This window comes from Astatotilapia calliptera, chromosome 23 (genome assembly GCF_964374335.1).
Source record: "Astatotilapia calliptera chromosome 23, fAstCal68.1, whole genome shotgun sequence".
NCBI lineage: Eukaryota > Metazoa > Chordata > Actinopteri > Cichliformes > Cichlidae > Astatotilapia > Astatotilapia calliptera.
The window spans coordinates 9,945,260-9,970,665 of NC_137443.1; the positions used below are offsets into that span (position 1 = coordinate 9,945,260).

Consider the following 25,406-nt stretch of genomic DNA (forward strand, 5'->3'; position numbering starts at 1 on the left):
CCAACAGGAAATGGCCCGGTGCTCCAAACACATTGGTTTATAAAACTGTATTAAACTATCCGTTGATTTGACCCTAGCAGCTGGCAATATAGCCTCAGAATTCAGTCACAGTATTTCAAGGAAAATGAAGTGCGTTTTCCATCCTCCTTTTCCCATGACCTGCTATCATTGATAACGCACTGCCTAATTCAAAGAGTGACTCTACTACCACAACTTGCCAGCAGCAGCCACACCATTATAGTACCAATAGCAGTGAGACGGATGCAGTTACATTAGCCGTTACTCACTGTTCTGTCATAAGGAGTGCAACTAACAAGCGCTCCAGCGACATTTGCTTGAGCCAGTTTGTTTACTTTTGCCCACATATCACCCGCTATGGTTATCTTCTCCTCACCTGCCTTGGTATCCCAGTTGTACTCAACGGTGTCTTTTTGCCTCAAGTGGTGAAACAAGTTTGTTGGTTTCTAATTACTTGTTTTTATCTTTGCCTAATATTAAAAACAGTTTGATCTGAAACAAAAATTAAAAAGAAATCAAGACATTAAGAAATATTTTTCACAACACTGTCGCTCCCTTCTAAGGAGCTGACATCCGAGACCGACTCGCTGCGCTCACACTCAGACACGTTTGGGTTGTTGCTGTGTACACTACGGAGCATAAACACACAGTATGTCATTGATATCTCAGTGTGACACTTTTATATCATGTAAAAATTTATACTGTTAACATACTGGTATTATACTGGTATGGCAGACAGTGTGATACTGCATAGTTGGCTCGGTAGTTGAATATTAGCCAGTGGCGGATGGCGGTAAATGCCACTGTATTTAGAGATTTATGTCTGGGCTCTAAGTGAGTCTGTATTTGTATTTCAATTATGTATTTGTTTATTTAGCCACTATTGGCAAATTAAAACTAACGTTTATGATAATCAAAAGTCATACAATCACACCATTTTTTAATTGTTTATTTAATTAATAATCCTAAATAAAATGTGGCTTTATTTAAAATGTCATATTTACATGACATTTGGGTTTAAAGGTTTGTCTTTTTTTAATATTTTGAACAGTTTATTAGATAAATAAGAATATAACAGTTTAATTTAAATGAATTCACTGAAATAAAACTCGTGTTTGCAGCCGTTACACAAGCACTACACCAGAAGGTTTTTAAAACTACAGTAAATATCAGGGATTTGCTTATCAGCAGTTTCAAAGTGCTGAGAGGCAGTAAGTAACACCAGGCTTAGTTTGTATCAGGATACTTGATCTTTTTGACAACACAGCAGTGGGAGCCTCTAAGATATAAAAAGTCTCTTTTAAACTGTATACTCTGTACAGAGGGAGCTGTTAGCTATTCTATGATGTAACAATAATCACTATAAGGGTAAAATCTACCCCATCGGGCAAGCTTTTGTTATATCCATATTCATTTTATTGTTTTTCTTTCTTCTTCTTTTTGATGGAGGAGTTTATTAGTTTTGTTTTTTTCCTTGCATACATAAAACTTTCAAGAGGTCTTGTTCTCCTCTCCAAATAAAAGTTGTAATGGCAACACATTCAAACATTTTTATTTGATTTAGTTTTCATTTTTTTCGAGAATATATATTTTTTTAAGTCTAGCAGTAACAGAAAAAGTCTACAGACCTGTGTTAAGCAGGCTATTGAAAACTCTTTGTCTTGGCTGCATTCAGGATAATTAAATTTGGTACGTTATGTTCATAGATGTAGTCATCCCAAAAGAGCCAAGAAATTCACTGTTTTGCCTTTTTAATCTGGTAACTTACTTTTGGAAGTAAGTTGTTATAGTGAAATTTCCTTTTATAATATATTTCTTTCTTACTACTCAGAAGAGTAACTCTTCAGAGTAGCTTTTTTTTTTTTCTCCATTCCTTGGGGACATTGGTTATGTTGTCCAGATGATGTGTACCCTACCTGTACATTATACAATTTTGCTTTCCAGTCATTTTTATACCAAAAGGATTTAACTGACAAAGATCAGTCAGGTTGAACAGTTTTTATCTTGTGCATTGAGTATCTGCCTCAAGGCTTCTGGAGCAGTAAATGTCTCCACTCGGGGTCTGTTAGTCACAGTTCACTGCAAAACATTATAGCGCCTAAAATATGTTTAACTGGATAAATCCTTCCAGATGTCAAGGACATCTATACAAACAAACTGGTAATAAAAAAACACACAATTATGTAACAGAACAAAAACAAAACAAATAAACCATAAAGGTAAAAAAAGAAGAAGAAATTTTAACTACAAAATAAATCTAGTAAATAAACAGAACCCTGACATAATTCTTAAAACTATAAGGAGTTTCGTTTGAGCTGACAAAGTCAAGCATATTTCAATGTGAAAAGATTATGAATATCGGATATTTAAAGGCTATTTTATTTATAATCAAAATCATTAAGGCTTTGTTACCAACTTTCTTTGATACCAAAGAGGCATTAAAGAAAAATCGAGTTTCTAAATTCATAATATTAGGCAGCAGGAAGGTTAGTCATAATTTGAACAAATGAAATGTTCCATCAGAATTGGAAAATTGTTGTAAAGTATATTCTTAAATAGCATACACAAATATATCTGCACGTGACTTTCCATTATTCCTGCCCACACCATTGGATCAATTACTATGAAAAATGTGTCTATAATTTTAAAATGATCACAACTGCATTTATAAACATACAACTAGGGTCCTATGACACCACTGAGTTGCTTGAAGGTGAAGTAACTCTGTTTTGTGTCTGCTTTCCAGGTTGAGGAGGGCAGTAAAGCAGAAGCTGTGGGTCTGCAGGTGGGAGACGAGCTTGTCAACATCAACGAGATTCCCCTGACTGGATATAGACAGGAGGCAATCTGCCTCGTAAAGGGATCCCACAAGACCCTCAGTCTGGTGGTGAAAAGGTAGGTAACCTGTCCCCAGTTACAGGATGTTTACATCCCCTTCGCCCGATGGGTCGCTGTGGTAACAACTCCAACCATGGAGATGGAGGATCCTGCTTCTCACAGCTGTTTGAGTGTATGCAGTCCAGCCTTTCAGGGATTTCACTATTTGAGTTCCCAGCAGCTGGATGTTCCTGTTTTACCAGGTTGTTTTAGCCCGTAGTCATTAGGAGTTAGTGGCGTGTGAAAGTTGTTCATGACGAAACGGTTCGAAGAAGGAAGTAAGGATATGAATGACATCATTTTTCTGTTGGATCCCACGCAGGAAGGTGTGGCAAGCATGCACACACAAGAGGAAGCTGTTAGGCAAATCCCCTTATATGGCACTGAGATTTTTTTTTTTTTTTTTTTTTTTTTTTTTTTTTTTAAATCTTCGCCAGTTGGTCTCACATGCTCCATGATGAGGCTTTTCTTGTTTGTGTTGTTTTCAGATAGCAGCACTTTAGCCACATGTCACTGTCTTTTCTCTTTAACCAGTGAATAGATCGTTAAGATATCAGGAAACCACAATCAGTTATTATAGTTACCAAGAAACAAACTAAGAAAACTAAATATAAAGACCAATTGAAAATTGTTTTGTGTATGTGTGTGTATATATATATATATATATATATATATATATATATATATATATATATATATATATAAAATCTTATAAAGTTTGTATCTGTTTTCAATATAAGATCCCTTGAAAAATCATATAAATGAAACTTGTATGTGTTTTGGATACTTAGTAAAACAATGTATGAAAGTAACGAGAAAGTGGCCACTTTCATGAGTAAATCATATAAGCCTTATATGATTCACTATATGAAGTAGGCCGCATCTTATGCAAGTCTTTTATAAGTCTTTACTATTTCTTTTCCCTATGGGTATAGTTTAGGTTTGGTTGAATCTGAACCACCAGCCTCAGGAGGCTGGGCTTTACTGAACTGTTCTGAGCTACTTATTACCAATGAGAAGTGACTACCAGTGAGAGTAAAGGATGCTGTTGACTGGGATATGACAGCATGGTTAATGCATAAAAGGGTCTCTTAGGCAACTGGACCTGGGACTGTCCTCTCGTGACCAACTGTCAGCTGCAATATGATGTGGGATGAACAAATTGACTGTTCCCATTTGCAGCGTGGCAGATGCCTCAAAAACTAAAATTAGCACTGAAACAAATAAAAACAACATTGAAATAAATCCACTCTCAAAACTAACTGAAACGAACATAGAATTAAAACGGAATGGAAAATAAAAACCAATACGGCTATAATAACAGACTACAATCACTGTAATTACATCAGTGTGCTGGTTAAAAGCCACTTGTTGTGACTTATGGTTTACTTTTCATATCTGGTATAAGTGATGACTCATTTGTCAGTCCTGCTTACAGACGGGTTTGTTCTGTGTCAAACAGAACTCTCATTGTGTCCTCTTTGCAGCCTGCATTTCTTTCTGTGTTCTATCATATCATAACGTAACCCCTGAACAAATCCTACCGTACAAGGAGGTTCACTCACCATTTATCTCTCCACAAGGACGAGGCTGTGTGACTTGCTTATTGTGGTCTGTTCTCAATGGACGTGTTTATTGTTGAGTCTGGAAACTAGCAGGTTTTACTGTTTATAGCAAGCTGTGTTCATTTCATGACCAAGCAGAAATATGTAAGAACACGTAAACTTGTGCATGCGTTCACTTTACGCTTCAAAAAAAAAAAAAAAGGCCTGTAAACCACACTTACTTAATCAGCTCATTACTGTAAGTGTGAGTTTCATAAACATTATTTTTGCCAGCTCTAATAAACAGGGTGTGTCAATGCAGGTCATTATCTACCTACACCCCAGTTTTCCTAATACCCTCTATAAACAGCCACCTCTGAAACTACCTTTCCTTTAGGGAAAAACATTTGAAGATATTCAGAATGCATTTAAACCTTTCCCCTTTTTTTAAGAAGAAAGACTTATGTGTAGACTCTCATGATGTGATCTGTTTTTAAGGTTAAAAAAAAGTAGTTGGGTTCAGCGATGGTATAATAATTTCACATAGGATAGTTCAGTGTCTGCATGTAGCCTCCGAAACCAAAATTTCATTTTCAACCTCAGTTTTTCTTTAGAGTGGAAGAATAACTAAAACATCCTGAGAGATGGATGACCTGCATGAACATAACCATGTGACTGATTTAAGATGCCGAAAGATCATTACCAATTAGAGCTACTTTTTATAGTGGAGCTGATAAAAATAGCTACTCTGATAACTTCTGTATGAATAAAAATGTAATTAATTTACATCAGATTTGATCAAACTACTCCAAAAAGCATGTGAGGATCAAAGTTATTGTTATTTATTTATTTATTCTTTTTTTTTTTATTCTTTTTTTTTTAGTATTTATTTATTTTTAGTACTCATGGCTCCGTAAAATGTCAGAGAGAGGACTCAGCCTAATAAGGTCATATCAGAAGCCCCACCAATTAAAAAGAAGTTTGGTCTTGAAGGGAAGCTAAAATTGCTTTTTTAGATTGATGTTAAACTGAGGGGCTGCACCAAGTACAAAAACAGGGAGCTGGAAGTGAGGATACAGGCGCCACCTTTAATGTATGTTATCTGGGGCTTAACATAGAGAAAGTTGCACTGAAATGGCAGCAGGAATGTAGATCTTTCTGACTTGATCAGATAGCAGAAAAGTGAATGAGGGTTAGCTGCTGTGGAGCAATCAGAGGCTGTAAGAAGATAAAAATGCTGAAGGTAGACCTGGGAAACACCACCCGCACTCACCTTCTTCTTTTGCACTTTTTACATGAAGTATGATAAATTACTATACCTCAGTCATACACTACTCACAAGAATTAAAGGAACACTTAAAAAACTCATCAAAAAAATCATGCTGGATATCGATACTGATATGTGTGAAGTAGAAACGCCCCAGTCAGATGGTGGATTCAAATCCAAGACCTTCTTGGTGTGAGAAAGTTTTCGGACTTAAAATTTAAAAAACTTGTATTTCTCATTAGCTAACATGGAGTTTTGTTATGCAGTGCAACTCCCTGTAAATTTCCAATCATACCCTGGTATTGCAGGACTGTATGAGACTGTTTGACCTTTTGTTAGCTTAAGGTAAATTAACTGTACCTAACAGCATGAATTTGTCTTTTCTGTAATAAATATCTGGAGAGCGGTTAGACTTGTAAACTTCACATAATGTCTGACTGCCATATATATTATTCCTTGTGAAAAAGAGGAGGGAATTTTGGATTTATTATGCGACAGGGGAGCAGGATGTATGAGTAAAGGATCTGGGTATTGTCATTTCAGACGTTTCCTTACAAGGTCAGGTCTTATTGTTCATGTTGCACTTTACAGACTTCCAGTCCCACGGGACTCTTTCTGCTCGTCTGTGGTGAAGAATTTGCTTTGTTCCGGCTGTCTGAGATGGCATCTCCACTCAGTCATTTTCCAAGGCCACAATAACAAGTCTGTGTCTGATTTAGCTCACAGAGTGATAGTGGTACATTTACTGAGCCTCAAAGCTTCAATTTCAGCCCCATTTTGTCTATTTTTCATCCAGCTGCAGTCTGATTGTTGTGTAGAAAACTTGTGTTAAGGTTTTAAAATGTTAAAGTGACTCTTTCCTCATCACTAACACGGAGCCCTGATCTGTGTCTGTGTGTGTAACACCTTTGTTGTTATTTTAGGGATAATATTGGATAGTTGAACAGGGACCAGAAAGCTGTCAGGACCTGCTCCAGTTTACAGGTGTGGCCTCTGCACAGACAGCAGGAGGGAGGAGCTTGATGCAGTGAGCCATGTTTCTTTGTTTTGTTTTTTTAGGTTTTTTTGCATGCGGTGACTAATTTGAGATAGTGAGCATAATGTCAAAGGGGAGAGGCTCGTCGCAAGTCACACGAGAATCACAAAGGTGTGGTTACGTGTGGGAAAAGCATCTCGTATTTGCACACGCCTCGACAAAACAAACGTGCTTCAGCGTCAGCGTGCGGCGTGCAGAGATCTCTTGGGTTTTCCAGAAAAACACATTTTGGTCTACTTCAAAAACACAATAAGGGTATGAGCTGAGCTAAAGCTAAATTGCACCTTCCATCCACAATTTGTTTTAAACTTGCCAGCACTAACTACAGCATGCAGTCAAACACTATAATTCTCCCACACACTGCATTTGCATGAGCGCCAACATGTTATTGTTGCTGTTTGTGGAGTCTGAAATACAAAATTAGTCGAGTTTAGTCAAAGTCCTGCATGAAAGTTTCGGATCTTAAGTATTAAGTTGTGCTTTTTTTATGGCCCACTGAGTTTAGTTTTATTTTGGCTTTTATTTGGGTATTATTATTTTTTACTATCTTTTCATTCTTATATAATATGGGCGCTAACTCTCACTTGTTGCCAGCCTTACATGGCCACTTGAGGAACTCTACTTTTTCAGTCATTTTTCTGCATCCGGTTTAGTTAACAATACTGGTCGGAGTCTAAATTGAAATTGCTTGTCTTTGGTAACCTATTTTTCATTCAGATAGCAAATTGTTTAAATTGAAAACAAGACAGTGACATGATACCAGAACGATACGTAATATTGAAATTGTGGTGCTATAAAAAGGTGTGCAAAAGCATTATCAGTGGTACAGTTTTACACTGAGTATAAAATAGTTGCATAAAGTATAAAATATAAGCTCAAATGAAGTGCTTATGTATGTTCTTGGTCTTTAGGACTATATAGTAGGGACTGTTAAGAAGTTGTTGTATTGTAATGTTGCTGTTGAAGGTTGTGTCTCTAGAGTAAAGCTCTTGATGAAGAAACTTTTTTTTTTCCTCCGTGCAGTTCACTTTATTTTGTTTGTTTCTGCAGTTTGGAGCTGTCAGGGTTTCAGTCCCTACGAGGCCCCCTACAGTCTGGACTGGCTTCCTTTCAGGCATTTGCTGTACATGCCACTAACTGTGGAGTGAATCATTAAACTGTACATGCGGCTTGTAGTGCGTTGTGGCATTTGGTTTCCTGCTCTTGGTATTATTACAACGCTACCACAGTCACAAACCAGCCTCGTTATTTTGTACTGAAAGAGACGTCTCCAATACTCAGAATGCGTGTCTGTGTCTGATTCAGATACATGAAGGCTGCGCAGTGTTTCAGTGAACAATCCAGTTATACCTGGAAAAGCTTACTGGCATCAGTGCAAGCATTCAGCGGGGGGTGCAGAGCTTACATTTGCTGGGCTTTGTTTTTCTAAATAAGCCCATGCACTATGTTGGGTATGCAGTGTGCTGAATTGTTGTTGTAAGCAGATTTCTTAAAATTGTTTGTCTCAAGTGAGGAAATGATAGTTTAGATCAGTGATTCATGAAGTGTGATCCGTAGCCTTTTGATGGACCATGAAGGTACTGCAGCAGAGTTCATGCAGGCCCTTAAATAGTTTTGGAGTAAATTGAAGAAATTAGTGTCTTAAAATCTAATGTATCTTTGAAAAGTGAAGTTACTTGCTTAGCATGCCTGGGAGTATGGCTGTTGGGATGGCATTAAAATTCATAGTACAGGAGATATCAAGATGAAAAACAAATTCAACTAAAGATTAATCATTTTTATGAGCACTCCAATTCTCCAACTATAACTCTGACTTGTTCCTAAAATGCAAATCTTTCATTAAAGCTTTCTGTATTCAAGTGAATAAAATGTCAAAACTACCATGTGGATTTGACAGAGAGAGGTGAAGTGACATAGTATTAATCAAAGACAATGAAGACAACATGTTATCTTTCCAAAAGGGTAATAAATGTTTCCCAGCAAGTAAATTATAGTCAGGGCTGGATTAGGGGACCCTAAACCCTCCCTTAATTACGTTGGAATAGGTCTTGGCTTCTGGGTTTCCCATGATGCACTGAGTGTTTCTTTCACCAAGTGCTTGCTCAGAGTCGGTCAGTCACATTCAGGTGACTGTGATTTGGCATTGTATAAATAAAACTGAATTGAACTGAGTGATCTGAGTGATGTTCTTCTATCTTCTACCTTAAAGAACATCTCTCTGAACATGTTGAGTGTTCAGAGAACACTCAACATGTGGGGTTCCTGTTCCAGAGGGGCATGATTCAACACAAACCATGTCCTTACACAATTACACATTAGCTATTAGTGCCTAAACATGACACTGTAGTTTTTAAGATATACTGAAGCAGCAAGTGGATGTGGAATAAGAAAACAAACGAAGCAAGTTGAAACCACTTACTAGGGATTAAAGTGATATCATGCATCCCGAGCTGCTGGTTACTTGAGATGTCACTGATTGTTACAGTGATAACTTCAGGTCTTAAGGTCAGTAACCCTGAGAGGTAAGGTATCTATCTATCTATCTGTAATCTGATCGAACCCGACAACCTTTGTGAAACCAGCCTTGTAATGTAATGTATGGATGTTGTTTTGAGACATAATACTGGGAGGGTCAGCCGTGATGTTTAGATTGTCAGCCTCCGAAAATGAAAAAGGTTTCCAGGTGTTTCTGGTCTCTGGTCAGTGCAGCAGCCGGTGACTTGACAGCTGGTATGCCACTCAGCCCAGGAATGTGCTGGTCATTACGTGCTGCTCACGGTTCACCTCTCTCACCCGAAACATGACTGGTTTGATTGTAGGATTTGCTGAAGAAGGTCTTTGTGAGTGCCTTTTTAGAGACCAAATACAGCCCAACAGTTTACCTGAAAAGTGCAGGTTTGGCAACCTCACCTTTTGTTGTTGTTGTTTTTAATGCTCCATCTTTTCAGGTCACTAACATGTGCTTTCTTGTTACATTTAGGTTTTTAATCGTAGATATTGCAACAAATGTTAATGATATCAGCTGCGTTTGTTAAACCTGTGAAGAACATAATCCCACAGCTGAGCCTCACAATGCAGACCTTGTTCAGATGGATTGTACGCTTGATTGCTTCCCTCACAATAGAAGACTGTGAATTTAATTGCCTTCCTATCAGCTTTAGGGTGCAACCTTTCTTCACTAATCTTCTTGCCTGTCACCAGACCTCTTGCTGGTGGTGCCAGAGCACATTTTTAGTCAGGGGAAAAAAAACACACAGGAATTTGTGCTTGCTCTCCATCGCACAAAGTTAAATATTCTTGTAAGAAATTGATTGATTTTTTTTAATTTTTTTTGAAGCTGGCATGACAGGTCATTGAAAGTGAAATTGAAATGAAGGAAAATAAGAGTTTAAATGTCTTATAGTTTCCATTAATTTGGGGGGAAACAGCCAACACAGTTATTGGATAGGATTTTTGTTAATTTCCCAACTATTTATTTAAGATGTGTGACATTAGCTCACACACTGCAGGCAATAACCTAATAGAACAAATGACACATCTGCCACTTCTCTACTTCTCAGCATCAGTAGATTGGCAACCTTTTTTTTTCCTCATAGGGCCAGACTGACTTGGATACAAGAAGCAAAATGCCAAAGATTGACAAGGCAAAAAAACCCGAGACACACAGTGGTGAAGAGTGTCTACAAATGTCTTCATTTTCTGTGACCCATGTTACTTTACTGTAATTTTGATACCATCACAGAAAAGATCTGTATCAACAAATAAAGAAAACCTCTATTTATGAGCACATGGTACTACAAATACAGCGAAATTAGTGAATTACTTTCCACCAAGATTTTTCATGGGATTTATTTTGTCTGAGACAATCAGATGGTTTAAACATTGAGCCCTATCTTACTTTGAAACTTAAGGTGCTGTTTTTCTCCTTTCCTGTGATAGTGATGGTCCCCATAGTCCACCACCCCCATAGTCAGACAGACTTGAAGTCCACCATGATGGCAGTTTTTGTTCTGTTCTGGAGAGCCTCTGTGAGCTGGAGGGTCACTCTAACCAGAGCCTGCTGCAGGTGGAGATGCCTCCCCAGAAACGTTCTGGCTCTTATTGCTTTATGTTTTGGGTGGCTGACATAGTTTCATTTGCCTTTTAGGTTGTTAGTGTTAGATAAAGATGGTTTGCAAGCCATTTTCAGCCCTTGGGCCATATTTTGCTCTTGTGTGATGTTGTTAATTAGGAACATGCACTGGTAACCTGGATGTTTTCTGATAATTAATGTCAGAAAGGTTTAATTTTAAAGGGCAATATCAACCTGTCAGTGACTTTTCAAAAGAAATTACAACGTAAGGTTTCCTTTTTTTTTGCTTTCTCTGCATTTTGATACCAGGCTCATCTTCAGAAATAATTTTCTAATTTACTTTGACACCAGTTATAAGGCTACACTTAAGAAGAGTAAGAAGCACAATTTAATGCAAAGTCTGTTGTTGTTGCTGATGTTTCTTCCTTAGCCATGCTCTATAATGGAGGCTTTCGGGAAACTGGGTGCCCTCACACCCTAGAGATCAACCTGTTGCCATAGTAATGGTATAAATGCATGTCTGCCTCACAACAGGGGAGATGGGAAGGGAAGAGAAAAGTCCGGCATTTCATCCCATCATTAGCATATTAGCCCTTTGGAGCCAATGAGACGGGGCAAGGTACGGGCTGGCTGTGACAATAGCCCTCCTCCTCCATTTCTGCCCACTCCTGCACCCCCTCTCAGGGGAAAAACCCAAGTAATCCTGAAGGAAATCTCCTCTCTGCTCAGCCTAAATCTATCAGGAGGACTTAGTTTTAGTAATGGCTATTCTGTGTTGAATATTGCACGTGAGCTATCCCTGGCCTGTGAGTTTGGTGGTATGGATGATACCCAGCGGCCTGTGTGCCTCTTTATTTCGGTGCGTCTTTGAAGTGGCATTGGAATGTGGTGCCTGACCAGCACATGGACGCAGCTGGTCCTTCAAACTGATTTCCAGCCTGATATTATAGGAGTATCTTTTAAAAAGCCGATTTCCTTCTTTGTGTCATTTCTGAATTCCTTCGTGCAGATCTTTGGTGAGTGCTAATGAACTTTTATTTAATGATTTATTCGCTTCTTAAATTCAAACCTTTGATTTCAATGTTTGGAGGCTTTTTTTGTCCTGTCACACATCTGGGGCCTCTGTGCTTGTTTTTCTGACCCTAATACTCTGTTATTGTTGTGATTGCTTCTGTCTTATCACTCAGTAAGAGGTCACCCATTATTTTAGGTTAAGCCATGATCAGCAAGACTTAACATTTCAAAACCAGATGCATATTAATCTTTGACTGAAAGGATTTTAGCTCCCAAAAAAAATTTGTGAATAAAGTATTATTAATTAACTGACCATTAGTTGTTAAGCTTTTTGGTTTTTTTTTGCTGGTACTTGTCATTTGAAACTGAATCTAAACTGGTCAGTCAGTAAAAATCTACCCCCCCCCCCCCCCCCCCTCATGCCATCTGATTCACTTTCCAAGCATATCTGTGCTGGTCCAGCTGTAGCCCTGACGATAGGCCTAATAAAACCAGCCTCATTTGCATACCAATAGCAGGCGCCATGTGTGGTTAGCGGCTAGTGCCCCAGAAACATGGACTGATGGGAGATGAGGAAGACCGAGCCCCCGTGTTGGCTTTTCTTTGTCCTCTAAATAGGCCTTAACTCTAATCCACAATTAATTTTGTGGAATCGTCCCACTTTATTGAGCTTCACCTTAAATCTCAATCTATAAAAAGAGTGCAGGGTGCAAAAATAAAAGCTTAGGTTATGAAAATTGTTTTCATGTCTCCGTCTGAAGGAAGTTGCTGTTTGAATCGCTTGCCATCAGACTGCTGAGAGCAAAGTGACTTAAGGGGCAGAAACTATTGACCCCGAGGTTTCTAGCACAGAGTTCAGAACATTATTTTCCAGAGAGCCATACTGGAAGTAGACAAAGTGCAACACATTGAATAAGTGAATTAAAACACGATGGGCATAGTTCTGAAGTGTTAAACTCCATCAGTTGATAGATGGATAATGGATTTTCTAACCCAGGAGGCCTGAGTCCCTGATTCAGCAAACGCGTCCTTTAAAAATGACAGAAAAAGTTTGTTGTCCCCAGAGTTCAGGCAGTACCATCAAAATGTAAAAAAATCATTTTGTTTGGTTTCTCGTGTAATATTTGAGAATATTTTTACCAACTCAAACTTTATTAGTAGCCTACAACTGCATTGCTGAGGAGCACTGAATGATGTTATTCTCACCTATAAAAATATGTTTCAACCAAAAACACATTTTTGTTTAGCGAATTGGCAAAAATTGCAGAATAATGAGAGAAAACAAAAAGCACAGCTGCACAGTTGTTTAGTTTTATTAGAGCCCAGCCAATTCATTGCTGGGTCAGTATTTACAGGTCTATCAATATCAGCGATTATAAAGACTGATAAATGATGTGATCTGTGTCCAGGAAGCATGTTTAACAAATTCTGAGTTAATTAAGTAACAGTCAGCCGTATCTTCACCATGAGTTAAGCACATGTGAGAGTAGGTAGGGAAAGCTGTCATAAATAGAGCCCTGCTAGAACAGAGCCTTCCAGCAGACCGTATCAGTGCTGACCATAATATAATATGAGGGTTTTTGCTCAACTTGAAATTTCATTAGATGAAACATTTAATTTCTAAATCTAATTATTCAGCTGTAACCTGAGAGGGACAAAATGTAGGTGACAGAAACTGAAGATAAAATCTGGAGAAACTCATCAGACACAGTTTACTGACGGCCCTGTGGTATTAGTTGCTGAGATGGCAACAGCAGCTCGGGGTTGGATTTGCCCTCCCGTCAGGTTTTTTTTTTATTAGGTAAAAGTTATTTTTGCTACAGGTTATTACCATTTTGTTGTTCCAGTAATTATCCAGTGAGGATAAAAAAGCTTCATGAGATTGAAATAAGAACTATTTCCAATCTGATCCAACATCAGCCTTCACTGATTGATGATGGCTCTCTTACAGCCATACCAGAGATGTTTTAGGAGTGAAGAGTTCAGTAATAGTTTCACATTTAACTGAAAAAATGCAGATTGGCTTTCCAAGTCTTTAATGAATTTAAAGTTTTGTCAGTTAAAGAAGACATGCTGTAAGAAATGTCTAAGCTTGTATATATTTTAAATATTCCATTGTAGTTGTGGGAGGATGAGCTATTTTAAATAAGAATTAAGCCATTATAAATGGGGCCAAATCTGCAGCTTTACTTTAGACTCTGTTACCACGGTAACTGACTCAGAATTAAAGGTAAATCTTTCTGTAACAAAAACCTGAGTTTCCCTCATCTTAGGGTCAACGAGTTGTTAGCTAGACCTGCCTCCCAAAACAGGGTACAGGTTAGATAAAAGTCAGCGAACAACTACGAACAACGACTGTTAAGTTTCTTGTGTCTGAACACATGAAACATAAACGAGTGATAATCAGCCTGTAATATTTTTCGATGCCAAATATCTGCATCGGTCTTAAAAATCTTGAGCATTAGTAACACCGTCTATATCATATAAAGTCACAGTTATCGTGATTCCTCTATTTCAGCTGTTTTGTTATAGGTTGAGTTTAGTGTTTTGGCTCATTTGACACAAATTTCCAGATTGGCGAGAAATGTTGAATTATAAAACCAAACACTCGGTTATTTTAACGACCGCAGGTGTAACTACAAGGTTCTCCTCATTTCCTCGTTCCTGTCAAACTGTGTCAGTTTAACCTCGGTGGGGACAGAGAGGCGGTCTGGGAGGCAGACGACAGCTTGGATTGAGGGGTGAAGAGGCTGATCTGACTGTGTAAGAGATCGTCTGTCCTCTTAAGCGCCCCCACCCCATGCTGGGCTGCTGTTCCCTCACAGACCATATGGCAAAGTCTGAGCTCACCTCAGCTACGCTCACATAATGAGCCTAATGACTGATCAGTGAAACTGCATTTGCTCTGTAATGTACTTTTCTGTCCATCGTGACCAGGTATGACCTCATGCACATGCCCAGACTTTCAGCATGCTCATGCTGTGACAGTGTCATCAGTTTTTGACAAGTAGAGGGCGCTCTAGCACTACATATCAGCAGGCGTCTCCAGAGCTGTAATACACGTTCCTCGGCTGTCCTGCCTATGAGAATACTCAGTGATAAATAATGCCTCCCATTAATTATAATTATATTTTTATATTATTATGATTTTTGGCTTCCACTGACGATTAAAACAATATAATCAAAAAGATAACCGTCTTTTTATAAGTTTCATATATCCACATTAATGGCATTCATTTCTGCCTGTAGGCTTTTGCAGCACAACATAAAAATGCAGTGACTAGAAGGGGAAAAATTACCACAAAAATCAAAGCCTATAATGATAAAAGCATAAATATATTTGACCCTACACAAATTTCCCATATCCATGCCACACCAATGTGTCCATTACAGTTTGTACACATGTAAATAAAAGTTGTAGGTGAAGTAGGGCTGGGGGTCATTTGAAGGTTCAGGATCACTTGTCCTGCTCAGTTTGTGAGACACTGCCCTCTAAGTGTGAGGTTGTCCTGTGTATGCCAGTCGAGCTCTTAGTATGTGTGTATGTGTTCCTCCCCTTGCTGCCCAGGAATATGAAAATGGTGGATATTGTAGCTCAGAAAATGCCCTCAGAGAATGACGTGCTTGTGGCGAGAAGCTTTCTTACGAAGATTTTGCGAAGTTCCATGAGGTACGAACCTGCAGCTTCATTGTAATCCGTAGTGAACATTTTCTTTTCTTCCTCTCCTGTCCTTCATTCCTTTTTGTCTGCCCTGTGCCCATAATCACATAAATCATATATGTAGTGATTTTATTACTGCTCTCATAGAAAGTCTATCTGCACCCATCGGCATGCCTTTCTGTGTTGTGGTTCATTAGATGAATGATGTTCATCCCATTCATACAGCATGCAGTTCATTATCTGCTAGTAACTGATAATACAATTAATGAAACTTTGTTGTTTTTCATGTTTGTTTGATTTGTGACATGGATCTCAGAAAGCAGCACCTAAAAGGGTAGGTTCCTTATAAATATAAATGTCTGGTTAATCAGGGAAGTAATAGTTTGACAGACAAGCAGCAGCTCACTCAAGGTGTAGATTCAAACAGAAAAATCACACAGAGCCGATACGTGTAGGAAGAAAACTGAAAATGATGAATACACTCAATGAGAAGGACGACGACATGCATAACAAATGAGAAAGCTGTGATTTTAAGAACAGGCTTAAAGGTTGTTACTGATTCTCTGAGCCTCACCTCTTCAGGCAGGTCGTTCCACGCTGAGGGGTCCTGATGGTCAAAGTTCCATCACCTCTGGATTTAACTGAGCCCAACTCGAGGAACGAAGGCTGCAAAGTGGCTTTTATAGGATATATAACTGCTATATAGTTGTTGTTGTTTTTAAAAAAAAAAAGCAAGCAGGGAGCTGATTGTTTTGGGCAAAACCAGCAAATAGCCAGGGTGCTGCTCTTGGAGGTGAGTGGCTTTTCATTCATGCCTTGTCAGTCATAGTGGAGGGAGGGTGTTCACTCTATATAAAATCAGTCAGATCTAAAGAAAGTTCCCAAAGAAACAGTTTGTTTGGGGTTTTTTTTTTGTAAATTAACTTTAGTATATTTAATTAAACTAAACTTTGCCTTCATATAATTAAGATTTCCTGAGTTATAGGTACTCAAAGTACATAGCTTAGGTTGAAATGATACTTTTAAGTTTCCTTTTTTTCCTAATAATTTGTTGAAGAAAACTTCAAAAACCAGGTTTTAGCTTTAGATTGTGACACTTGGAGTGGGTGTAAAATTGATTTTAAGAAAAGCTTGCATGGGTTTTTTTTTTTTGGGTTTTTTTTTTAATGTGGATATCTCCTTTACTGAAGGTGGTTTGGGGCCTGTACAGACCCAAACCTTCAAGGACAGAGATGGGCGTACTTCAGGCCTTTTTGCAGAGCTTTAATGACTGAAATTAGTTGGTTCACGATAGTGTAGACACCTATGAATGATTTTTCTTTCCCCAAAAGTGATTTATTTCTGCAACAGCTGCGATTTTTGCTTCACATATTCACATAACCGATTGTCCCTCTTTGATTAGTCACTAAAGTTTTACATAGTGCTCACTCCCGACCATTTTATTATTTAAATTTCAACTCAGGGTGAAGACCATTAAAGGTGTAATGAGTGGTTTCACCTCTGAACAATCAGGCCTGGCTCTCGTGTTTCAGCAGAATGAAAAAAACATATCGCAGCAGAAGTCTGACTCCAGTGTGATTTAAAAAAAAATCCAACCTTACACAAAATGTGCAATGTTTTTGCTTATTGGGTCACATTAGTGGCTTTAGCAGCATCTTCCAGTTGTAGTGGCTCATTATGTGGAAGCACATACTGTTTTCCATAAGGATTTGGTCTCTAATCCTAGTCTGTGTTTTTTGCCCTCTCTGCAGGAGGAATGAACCTATAAGTAGGCCTCACTCCTGGCACTCCACCAAGTTCAATGAAAGCCAACCAGGGACTGCCAAAACACAGTCTCCACCCGCGGCAGTCTGGCACACTCACTATGATGCAAGGTACCTCAGACTCTGAATGTTGCACATAAGCACTTTTGATCAGCAGTATGTGATTATGTGCTTCGTGTCCTGCAAGCTCTAAATCAAGGGCGTCAAACCCGTTTTTGTTCATGGGCCCAATTGGATCTCAACTGGGCCTGACCAGCAAAACCACTCCAGAAGAAATTTTCCCCACTAAATTTATCTTTCAGTGTTTAAAAGAAACCAAAAAATTAAACTTCAACGAAGAAATTTCACAAACAATCCTTTATAAAGCAAGTGATGAAGCCCCTGAAATGTGCAACCTCATTTACAGAGTGGAGCTATGAGGCAAAAAACCTAAACTGTAAAATATTTCTTTTTTTACTTGGGACTTTGCTTAGTTTTAAATATATTTTAAATGCAAAACAAATACATTAAAAGTAGTAGCTTTGGTGGAAGACACTGGTACAACCCAACATACAAAGAGTTAAGACCAGGCAAAGAGTCTGTCTCATGAGGGCAGCTATGAGTACCTGCCAGCCTGCCTCTGCTGAAGGATGTTTTAAGGTGCCGACAAGGACGAAGAGAGGACCAGACCCGATGACTCACTCACCACAGGAGCCCTCCATGGTGTCAAGGTTTGAGTGACAGAGCCGAAGCTATTACCACCTAAAGATGGTCAAAGATACTGAGAGAATAGGAGACACAGCTGCAGGTAGCAGATAGTCAATCCTTTCACTGGCCCACATACCTTGAAAACCTTGAAAGGTTTGTCTTCTAGATAGATCTTGGTGACAGAAGGCTCTTTTTTAGTGATGTTTGGCTTAAGCCGAACTAAACATCCAGTGAGTGACCTTTCATAGACGTGCTGAACAGAAAGGGCTGCTTTTGATTTGTAACATAAGAAAAAAAAACATGAGCTTCATAGTGAAAATGAACACACGAAGTACCAAATGCTTTCTATCTCAGTTGTTTTTTTAATTATTGGAAATAAAAAAGAAATTAAAATTGGATTAATTTATTTTTGTATTTAGTTTTTGTATTTCAAGCAATAGTCATGATGTAGACCAGTCTCACATTATACCCCTACACCGAAAGGCCAAATACACAATAAGGCAGGGGTGTCAAGCATGTGGTGCAGGAGCCAGAACCAGGCCGCCAAAGTGTCTTTCTTTCATCATGCTACTCTGTGCTGGACCCACCTGAGATTCAATTGGCCTGAATGTAGCAAATGGCTCAAATAATGTATATTTAACAGGTTTTAAGATAAAGTGTTTAATCTGTGTTTACTTGTGTTGTGTCTGTGTTGTTTGGTGTCCAAAAAGCTTATAATTAACTACATCTAAATGTGATAAAACGAACAGGTTACATAGTGGTACAGATTTAGATCCCTTTATTATTAACGGCAAACTTTTACAGCTGAAAAACCAGTTGTTCAAAAATCTGTCATTTCTCTTAACCTCTAGCTCGTCATCGGCCAATCTCTCCACCAGCTGGGAGCAAACAAACCTGCGCAGAGTGTCCGACCAGTTCAGCTCTCACGGCAGCATGGACAGCCTAGAGCATGTGTCACACCCATACGCCGCTGGTCAGCTCTCACACGCCAAATCAAACAACAGCATGGAGCAACTCGGAGGAGGGAAAAGGGACTCGGCCTACAGCTCTTTCTCCACCAGCTCCAGCACGCCGGACTACACCCTCTCAAAAAGCAATGCTGCTTCAACAGAGAACATGGTCTACAAAGTCGGGCAGTGGGAGGGGGGAGGAAAGCACAACAGCAGTGGCAGAAATGGCCACAGCCTGGCTGCAGAGGGAGTCAGACAGGATGACAGGCTCACGTATTTTCAGATGCCAGGCGTCAGCTCAGGCTGCGATGGTCCACAGACCGAGGAACCGGCTGGTTCCCACCATTCAACTTCAAGTAGAACCAGCTTTGGGCCTGTTTGGAACGTCCCCGAGAAAAAGAAAACTGCTTCTTCTTCTCCTCCGCCTCCACCACCACCCACACGCAGTGATAGTTTTGCTGCTACTAAAGTCCATGAAAGAGGGCTGATGATTGCTCACCCCGAAGGAATCGATTCCCACCTGCAATCCAGAGCTTCATGTGAAAATCGCTGTCACAACATTTCCCTGAAGAACGACCATGACAGTTTTTACTTTCAGTCTGAAAAATCCCATCAGGACCAGTTCACTTCAAACAAACGGTATTCCCACTCCAGTGACGTTCGGCAGCCCACCCATGTTAACCAACCTTACCATCAAAGACACCACAGCGAGAAAACCACTTTTCATCCTCAGCCTTGGGCTACTTCTGCACCAAAGCCAAAGAACGTAGGTGGGTACTATTACAGCATGCAGGAGGTATCTGCTAACGGTTCAACACAACACACTGGCCAGAGCCAGAGAAAGAACTTAAGTTCCTCTACAGGCCCTGACCAAAACACAGAGAGCAGCGGGCACAGCCGTTACTACTGTGTGACTACATGCCAGCCCACACAGCCGAACCCTGTGTCTTTGTCAGGAATACCAGAGGACAGGGGCTGTGCGACATATCTGCCACAGACTGGAAATGAGCGAACCTCTCACAGTCCGCTGACGGTTGCTAAAGTGAAGTATCATCTGCCCCAACAGCAGCAGCACTCACACACTAAAGACACCAATGGGTACAGCAAGCACCAAGTCACTAGTGTACATGAAAACCCGGCACTTAAAACGGGCTCAGAAGATTGGGGAGGCCAGAGAGGGCACAATACACAGACAGAAGAATCTCGGCACAGCAGTCAGTCTGAACAGCGCCGGCTTCTACCACTGCAGCACAGAGAACTGCCCCAAGAAGTCAAGCACGACAGCCAAAAGAGCAACAACATCTCCCCCCAGGCCAACCCCATGCTCCACTCACTGTCTTTGGATGTCGCAGGGCAAGATGATAGAGGAAGAGGCGGTGCAGTTTCTGACGAGTCCACTGAAGCTAAGCAGTTAAAGCGCGAAGACCGCTTTGCCACCACACTGAGAAACGAAATCCAGATGAGAAGAGCAAAGCTGCAGAAAAGTAAAAGTGCGGCTGTCCTCCCCTGGGTTGAGGGTCAGGCTAAAGAAGATCAGGACATCCGGAAGTCCACCGAAAGTACAACTCCAACCTCCTCCTCCAGCTCCTACAAGGACCACCTGAAGGAAGTGCAAGAGAGGGTGCTCAAGGCTACATCTTTCAGGAGGAGAGACCTGGAGCTAGTTTTACCAGAGCACTCTAATGCTGAGGCTTTACCTAACTACCCATCCTCGGCACATGCGCGCAAAGATGTCACGCCTCTGCCAGCTGTCACACAGTCAGCAACGAGCCATTCAGGAGGTCAGGTGACTCGCACTGGTGGTCGAAAGCATTTTCCTGCAGAAAAGAAAGTTAAGTCTTTCTCTGAACCAGACAAAATTCACAAAGTGGGGACGAAAGAGGGTGTCGCTCCAAGTGATAATACAAGCTCCTCATTAGACCAGCAGAAACTCTTTGAAGACGGTAAGAAACCAGGTCTACCTCACCACATGCCCCTTGAGAGCCATATCAAGCGCCAAAGTCGAGAAGCCGCCTCTGTTGGTGCAACAGAAAATGCAATGAAAGGAATCAAAGGTAGAGATTACGCTGAGGAGGCCTTCAGAGTTTCTACACAAAAGCAGTCCATCCAAGACCAGCAAAGACTGGGCACGTTTGCCGAGTATGAGGCCAGCTGGAATACACAGAAGAAACCTTCAGAGAAAAGGGTCTCTGGACGGTACAAGTCAGCTGATAACATACTCGATCCAGGAACCGAGGAGAGAGCCAGAACCACCTGTTCCCATGAGAGGTTCAGATCGTCTCCATCTACAGAAGTCTACGAACAGGTGAGGCATGAAATCTCACGAGGTCCATGATCTCAGAGTAACTTTTGTTAAGATAGAATTATCAATGCACGAAAAATTTTCGTCATTTTGAAGTCCCTGGTGTGTCAAACCCTCTTGGTGGCCTTTACATCTCATTAAGAGCAAAAGTGCTGACTGAAGGTACAGCGACAAAAGAGAAGCCAAGTCAAATATTAATCCATGTTTATTCTTAGTGGCACACCCTCAACTTAAGCAAGAGAAAGGGGCAACCCTTTCACTGGTGAGAAACCAGGAAGCAGCATCATGAGTTGGTTTGAATAATTATCGAAAGAAAAAGTTAAGCCTCTGGGATACCTGGGAGCCTGTCTGCCGTGGATGTTTGTGCGTAAATGCATTTGTTCGACTTTATTTACAGAAGATTCCAGTTCCTGCAAAGAAGTCAGAGGCAGAGTATTCAGAGCCGGAGAGTAAACCTGCTGAACCACTCAGCTCTGACACATGGTGAGTAAATCCAAAGACGTTATGAAAGAGCGATATCATGGCACTGGATGAATCCTGAATTAAAAGCTGTGTGAGAATTAGGCAACAGCAAAAGTGGTGATAAAGTAGCAACTTCCTGTCGGTGAAAAGGCTTGTTAGAGGTCTTGTTTTGGGTCAAAGGCTGCAATGCATGAATAGTTTTTAATCAGATTTGGCTGTTGATTCTACAACACTGATATTATATGTTTTGTGTTTTTATTTAGATTTTAATGATTTAATTGTTTTCAATTCATTGTTGGTTTCCAGAGTGGGTTTGCTAGTTTCTGTTTGGTCTTTATCGTTTTAATGATGTTTAGTTTTGGTTTACTTTTTTATTATAATCTGGGGAGTTTATTTTTCTGGGGCTGATTTAAGTTGAGAGCAGGTAGTGCAAACACTCGACTCTCAGTCATATAGACCTCCCAGTATCAGATTTGACAGATTAGCCCAAACCCATAATATCTTAAGCTAAAGCAGTTATTGTTTAATATTTTTGGTATTTTAGAAGTTTTTTAGTAAGTTAGTTTTTTGGGTTATACTGGGGTACACAACTAATACAGTTAAAACACAGTGATTATCATTTGTGATATAGGCATGCAGGAGTTGTGAAATATTCCCATACTCACACCAAGACTAAATTACACTTTGTGTTATTTTAATGTGTTAGCGCTGCGACAGGTTGCTGACCTGTCCAGGGTGTACCTGCCTCTTGCCCAGTGGTAGCTGTGGTAGGCTCTGCGACCCTAAATTGGATAAGCAGATCAGAGTGAATGGGTGGATGGTGTTATTTTAAATGCGTTACTAATTTTCAAAAAGCTGTATAATGACTGTTTATGCAGATTTTGTGTATCAGTGATCTTTAAAATCATTATTCTAGATAATAAGGCTGCTCAAATAAGGGTCTCGGGGCATTTCAACATGGCTACCAAATGGCAAAACATGCTTCTATAAAGATTTTGGTAAAATGTCATGAAAATATGCCAGCTATGGCATTGGGCTGGTGTTATCTCCACTATACAGCACCAGCAGAACAATTGGTGTTCTTACATGTATTTGCATCAATGCTTATCTCACAGGCTAATGTTGTAAAATTATTATCTTCAGTGAACAATTTAACATTGAATACTTGTTTTGCTCTTGCCGCACCATCTTCGTGTTATTATGCTCATGAGCGTTATCAGTAAAAGAGGGCACAGAGCTTTTGGGGGAACACTGAAGTCTTTATAATCTGTTAACAGTGGCGCTGTCTGGGCGCAGCTGTAACAACATAAGCCGTCTCTCTGGCTGACTATTGTCTCGTTTAGTGGAGGCTTAGCGGTGTAGGCGAGGCATCTGAAAGTGTCCGTGACGGCAATAAAGCATTTCTTCAGCCCTGCATGGGAATATATGAGGGCCCGGAGTGCAGGGGGCCAGCTCGAAGGCATGACATTATCATCGATAAGATCTGCCAGTCTGCATAACTGGTTTTTTTGTCAGTTCCAGCTGTGTGATTCTGAGAATGCAGGACTGTTTGGTGCAACACAAATATCCAGACTGGGATATCTCAGCTATTACAGCTACTGAATTCCACCATGAAATTAATTTGTGCGATTTAAGTACATAATGAACAAAATAAATAACTTGAGCAATCATATTTATGTCCTTTTTCTCTAACTAATCACCTCTGAGTGTGACAGGGACCAGGGGACTGATTTAAGTTATGTATATAGTTAATAAATATATAGACACAAATTTCTCCATTGTAAGTAAGTGTGGAAATATTATGTGTCATACAGTATGTTTATATTTAAGCTTCATAATCCTGCGAAGCTGTCTGTCGATGTCTGTCTGTGTGTTTGCTAAAACGGATTAATGACTGATTAATCTCGCTCCTTGGTGACTGTTTGTGTTGCTGGTGACAGCTGACGAGTTCTCCTTTGATGACTCTGATATATTGTGTAAAATGCTCAAATGTAGCGTCACCTGTTCCACCTGTCCTTCTCTATCAGCAAAGGTCAGTCAGTAGTTTTGAAAGGTTTCTCTGATTATTATGATTCAGTTTTGAGCCATGTATGGTGACGTGGGGAGGGTGACTTCATGCTTTGTAACCAGTTATTCAGGAGTCTTTTGTCACTACCTAAACTCTCATGGGGGTGTCGAGTATCCGATGTTGAGCAACCTCTCACGTTTCCATAACAACCACGGATCAGAGGGTGGTATTGTCATTGATAGTCTGCGAGATGACTTAAGTGATCCGTGCTCCACCCAGTTATTGTTACTGATACAAGTGTAAAGAGACACCAACAGGTGCCTTCTGTCACAGAGAGCCGCCAGACACTCACTTTTTCTTCAGTTCAGTGGAAATGACGAGATTAAAGCGTCACATTGGGTGAGTTATTTAATACGTATTTGTCTGTTTTAGCCCTAAAGTGACCAAGCTAAAGTAGCAGATGTCATTTATTACACTTTGTAAAGGAATATATCATTTTTAATGGGTCCGTTTATGTTTTCTTTATCTATGGCAGATACTCTAAATTATAAAGAATAATACCTTTTAAAACTTATGGTACGCATGAGCAGGGTTTTTCCTGCTCTTTGGTGGGTGTCTCTATATGTAAACATAATTAAGTCAAGCCAGAGACTCTGTGTTACCTTTATTTAGAAGTTTATGTATTTCTACTGATATTTGGATGTTTCTTTTACCCCCATTTTTAAAACATAAATAAATAATAATAATAATGGTGAGATGTGATAGACTTTTACTCAGTCTTTCACACTAAAATGTTACCTTTTTAAAACCTTTTTAAAAAAGTAAATGCTTCAAAATAACTGCCCTGAGACATTAAAATGGCTGTGGGGTGGTGGCACTTGATTATGATTATTTACAGTTTGTCAAAGATGACAACTAAAAAAAAAACTCATTAAAAACTAAAATAAATGACTGTGAAGAATTTAAATAAATGCACCTTTAGGTCATTAGATCAAAATTTCACCAAAGCAACAAAAATAAAAAATAATTAAAAATATAAAATAAGTGGAAGACAAAAGCGACTGTTTCATGAACATTGATAATCATACCTCAGTTTTACATATTTTTATTTTTTTACCAGCGTACCACGTTCTCACACTTTGCCCGGTGGAAGCAGTTGTTCATCATGCAACTTGTTGCAGCTTGTATGGGTTCATATTGGGATGTTTGAGTTACGGCGTCTGCCTGTCCACCTGGAGTGGCATTTTATCTTACAATGGCAGATTAAAGCTGCATGGTAAATGAATCAGTGTTGTCTGAATGCTCCACATTAAGGTTGTATTGGAGCATGTATGGAAATGTAATCTGTGTGCAGGAAACCACACTATTACAGCTAGATGTTTGCATGCTTTAATCATGTCTGCGTGATGAAGGCATTCAGACATGATTAAATCAGGTTGACAGTGGAAAGCATGTATGGCGATGCTCTCGGTGTGCTGCTGCTAAAACGTCAACCACTCAGTTCTCTGCTTGGGGCTGGTCCCTCTCATCTCTCTACACACGTGTAAAAAAATAAAATAAAAAAATCGTAATCTGTACCAAAAGCTTTTAAATGGAGCCGAAACCTTCAATTTAGTTTTATGTAGCACAAGTTCACAACAACCGTCACCTAAAGCAGCCTTACCGAACGGTCTTTAAGAAACCCGAAGAAGTCCAGTCACTTTCTTTCCAAGCTCCCATGACCTGGATCACCGAGAACCAACATT

General features: G+C 39.7%; 1 protein-coding gene across 3 annotated transcripts in view; it reads left to right on the forward strand.

Moving 5' to 3' along the window:
• Nucleotides 1–25,406, forward strand: part of shroom2a (shroom family member 2a) — a 44,321-nt gene that overhangs the window by 11,966 nt on the left and 6,949 nt on the right. The window contains exons 3-8 of one of the 3 annotated variants that reach the window (XM_026157818.2): nt 2,765–2,913; nt 15,397–15,498; nt 15,806–15,823; nt 17,241–17,363; nt 18,791–21,194; nt 21,589–21,674. In XM_026157818.2, coding sequence (XP_026013603.2) covers nt 2,765–2,913; nt 15,397–15,498; nt 15,806–15,823; nt 17,241–17,363; nt 18,791–21,194; nt 21,589–21,674 — 2,882 coding nt within the window. The remainder of the gene's footprint in view (nt 1–2,764; nt 2,914–15,396; nt 15,499–15,805; nt 15,824–17,240; nt 17,364–18,790; nt 21,195–21,588; nt 21,675–25,406) is intronic. The other 2 variants (XM_026157822.2, XM_026157823.2) reach the window with 2 other exon arrangements.